Genomic DNA, 2,608 nt, shown 5'->3' on the forward strand with positions numbered 1-2,608 from the left:
TTTGCTGGACCACCTGAGGAATAAAAGCTGGGCCATTATCGGATTGGATGGAGGTAGGCAGTCCAAAGCGGGGAATAATTTGCTTCAGGAGGATGTCAACTACCACATCAGCAATTTCCCATGTAGTAGGAAAAGCTTCTATCTAGCCTGTTAAGGTGTCAATTATAGTTAGCAGGTATAGTAATTTTTTGTGGGTGGGCATGTGTGTAAAGTCGATTTGCCAGTCCTGCCCTGGAAGGTGGCCCCTTAGTTGATGAGTTGGGAAAGTGGGGCACAACCCTCCTTGCAAGCTTGTTACCTGGCAAGTGGGACAGGAGGAACAGACTGACGTTATGAGGTGAGTTAGAGATGGGTGATGGAATAAGGGCTGGAGGAACCTTGTGAGGGCCCTGGGTCCGATATGAAGTGACAAATGTACTTGAGAAAGAATATTGGGGGCCAGTTTGGTTGGAAGAGCCATCTCGTTATTGAGGAAGATGAAACCTTCTGGTGTAGTTGAGCCTCCCTGTGCAAAGAGGTTTTCACATTCCCTGGAAGAGTAAGCAGGTTGGCGGGAAGGAAGAGTAAAGAAAAGAACTGGTGCTGGAGGGTTTAAAGGAGAGGACTCTTTAGTCAGCTCTCATGCAACAGCGTTGGTCCAGTTATTTCCACAGGTGATATCGGAGTTGTCTGTTTGGTGCCCTTTGCAATGGATGATGGCCACCTGTGAGGGAAATAGAAGTTCTTGGAGCAGGTGTTGAATGAGCTTAGCATTAATAACAGGTGAGCCTTTTGTGGTAAGGAATCCTCGCTCCTTCCAGATGGCTGAGTGACAGTGTGCTACCAGAAAAGCATATTTGGAGTCCGTGTATATGTTAACAGATTTATTTTCAGCTAGGTATAAGGCCCTAGTGAGAGCAATCAGTTCAGCCTTTTGAGAGGTGTTTCCCTCTGGGAGCTGTATAGCCTCAAGTATTTCAGTGGACAAAACTGTAACGTATGAAGCCCAGCATTTTCCCTGTTGGTCTATTACTGAGCTGCCATCAACAAAGAGGGTAAGATCTGCCTGTGACAGTGGCGTGTCCGAGAGGCCCTGGCGTGGGTAGGTGAGCTCCTCCATGATTTCAGTGCAAAGGTGTGTGGGCTGTGGAGAGGGGTTTGATAAGGGACCCTGAGGGAGAAGAGTTGCAGGGTTGAGGCTAGGTGAGACAGGGTGATATCCAGGTTTTCTAGGAAGAGTAAATGAAACTCCTGGAGACGAGAAGGAGTGAGCAGAAAGAGGGACTTATGAGATAAGAGGTCTTGTAGATGATGTGTCAACAGGACTTGGAGAGGCTTACCCAGAGTAAATTTAAGAGCTTCATGCATTAGGGCAGCAGCTGCAACCATCACTCAGAGACAGGGAAGCTATCCACGGGTGGTGGGGTCCATCTATTTAGAGAGATAGGCTACTGGATTATAAGTTGGTCCCAGAGGTGGGGTTAAGACTCCCACCACTATTCCTTGCTTTTCATCTGTGAATAGGAAGAAGGGTTTGTTAGGATTTGGAAGAGCAAGAGGAGGTGATTGAAGTAAGGCATTACAGAGGACTGAGAAAGCTTTGGATATAGTGGCGGGGTCGTCTAGTGGTCCTGTGGGTGTCACCTTGGCTGCTTCATAGAGAGGCTTTGCTAGGAGAGAAAAATTGGGGACCCAGTGCTGGAAGAACCCCATGAAACCTAGAAAGGACAAAATTTGTTCAGCATTTTCTGGAGGTTGGAGTTCACGGAGTGCTTGTTGCCTGTCTTCTGTGAGATGCCAGGAGGTAGGAGTGAGGCGGAGGCCCAGATAAGTGATGGTGGAGGAAGAAAGTTGAGCTTATGGGTGAGGGTAGCAAGGAACTAGTCAGTGGTAGAAGAGCTGAAGCAGGGGGTGAGGGGCATGCTGGTAATGGGAGAGCCTTTGGAGTAGAAGGAGGAAGGGAAGGATAAGATGGTGGCTGGAATGCTGCTGGAGCAGGGGAAGGAAGAGGGAGGGTAAGATGGCTACTGGAGCACCGCCAGCAGAGAAGGAGGTAGAGAAAGGCAAGATGGTGGCGGGAGTGCCGCTGGCACAGAAGGGGAAAGAGGAGGGCAAGATGGCGGCTGGGACGTCACTGGAACAGAAGGAGGAAGAGAAGGAGAAGATGGTGACTGAGATGTTGCCAAAGCAGAAGGGGGGAGGAAAAGACAAGATGGCAACTGGAGTACCGCTGGAGGGAGGGGAGGGTAGAGCGAGGTAGAGAAGGATAGTTTCCCGAGATGCGGTGGTAGCCCTGGTCTTTAAAAGGAAGATGAATTGAGGGGGTCAGAAAAGGAGGAAGTTTCATCAGAGAGAAGTGGGGATTTGGGAGTTTCCTTGGCTAGGAGAACCTGAGCCATAGAGCTAGAGGTACAAAGGGAGGGGCGGGAGCACAGAAGGATAAAAGCCTGAACATAAGGAATTTGGGCCCATTTGTCGTTCCTCTGGCAAAAGTTGTGGAGGTTCATAAGGATATTAAAATTGAAAGTCCCATCCTCAGGCCAATGAGAATCATTATCCAATTGATATTGGGGCCAAGCCTTTTTACAAAAGTAAGTGAGGCATTTTGGCCGGATATCTGGAAGTAAAT

The 2,608-nt window shown here is 48.8% G+C and overlaps 1 protein-coding gene across 1 annotated transcript; it reads right to left on the bottom strand.

Moving 5' to 3' along the window:
• Window positions 1-619: 619 nt before the first annotated feature.
• LOC143647612 (ribonuclease H-like) lies at window positions 620-1,099 on the bottom strand. Its single transcript, XM_077117467.1, has one exon. It carries the CDS (start codon window positions 1,097-1,099, stop codon window positions 620-622), a length of 480 nt encoding a protein of 159 aa, XP_076973582.1.
• Between the last annotated feature and the right edge of the window lie 1,509 nt (window positions 1,100-2,608).

Source organism: Tamandua tetradactyla, chromosome 10 (assembly GCF_023851605.1).
Source record: "Tamandua tetradactyla isolate mTamTet1 chromosome 10, mTamTet1.pri, whole genome shotgun sequence".
NCBI classification, from domain to species: Eukaryota; Metazoa; Chordata; class Mammalia; order Pilosa; family Myrmecophagidae; genus Tamandua; species Tamandua tetradactyla.

Bases quoted from the DNA above. Each gene is read 5' to 3' on its own strand.
- LOC143647612 (XM_077117467.1), bottom strand. From the start codon at position 1,099: ATGGAGGAGCTCACCTACCCACGCCAGGGCCTCTCGGACACGCCACTG.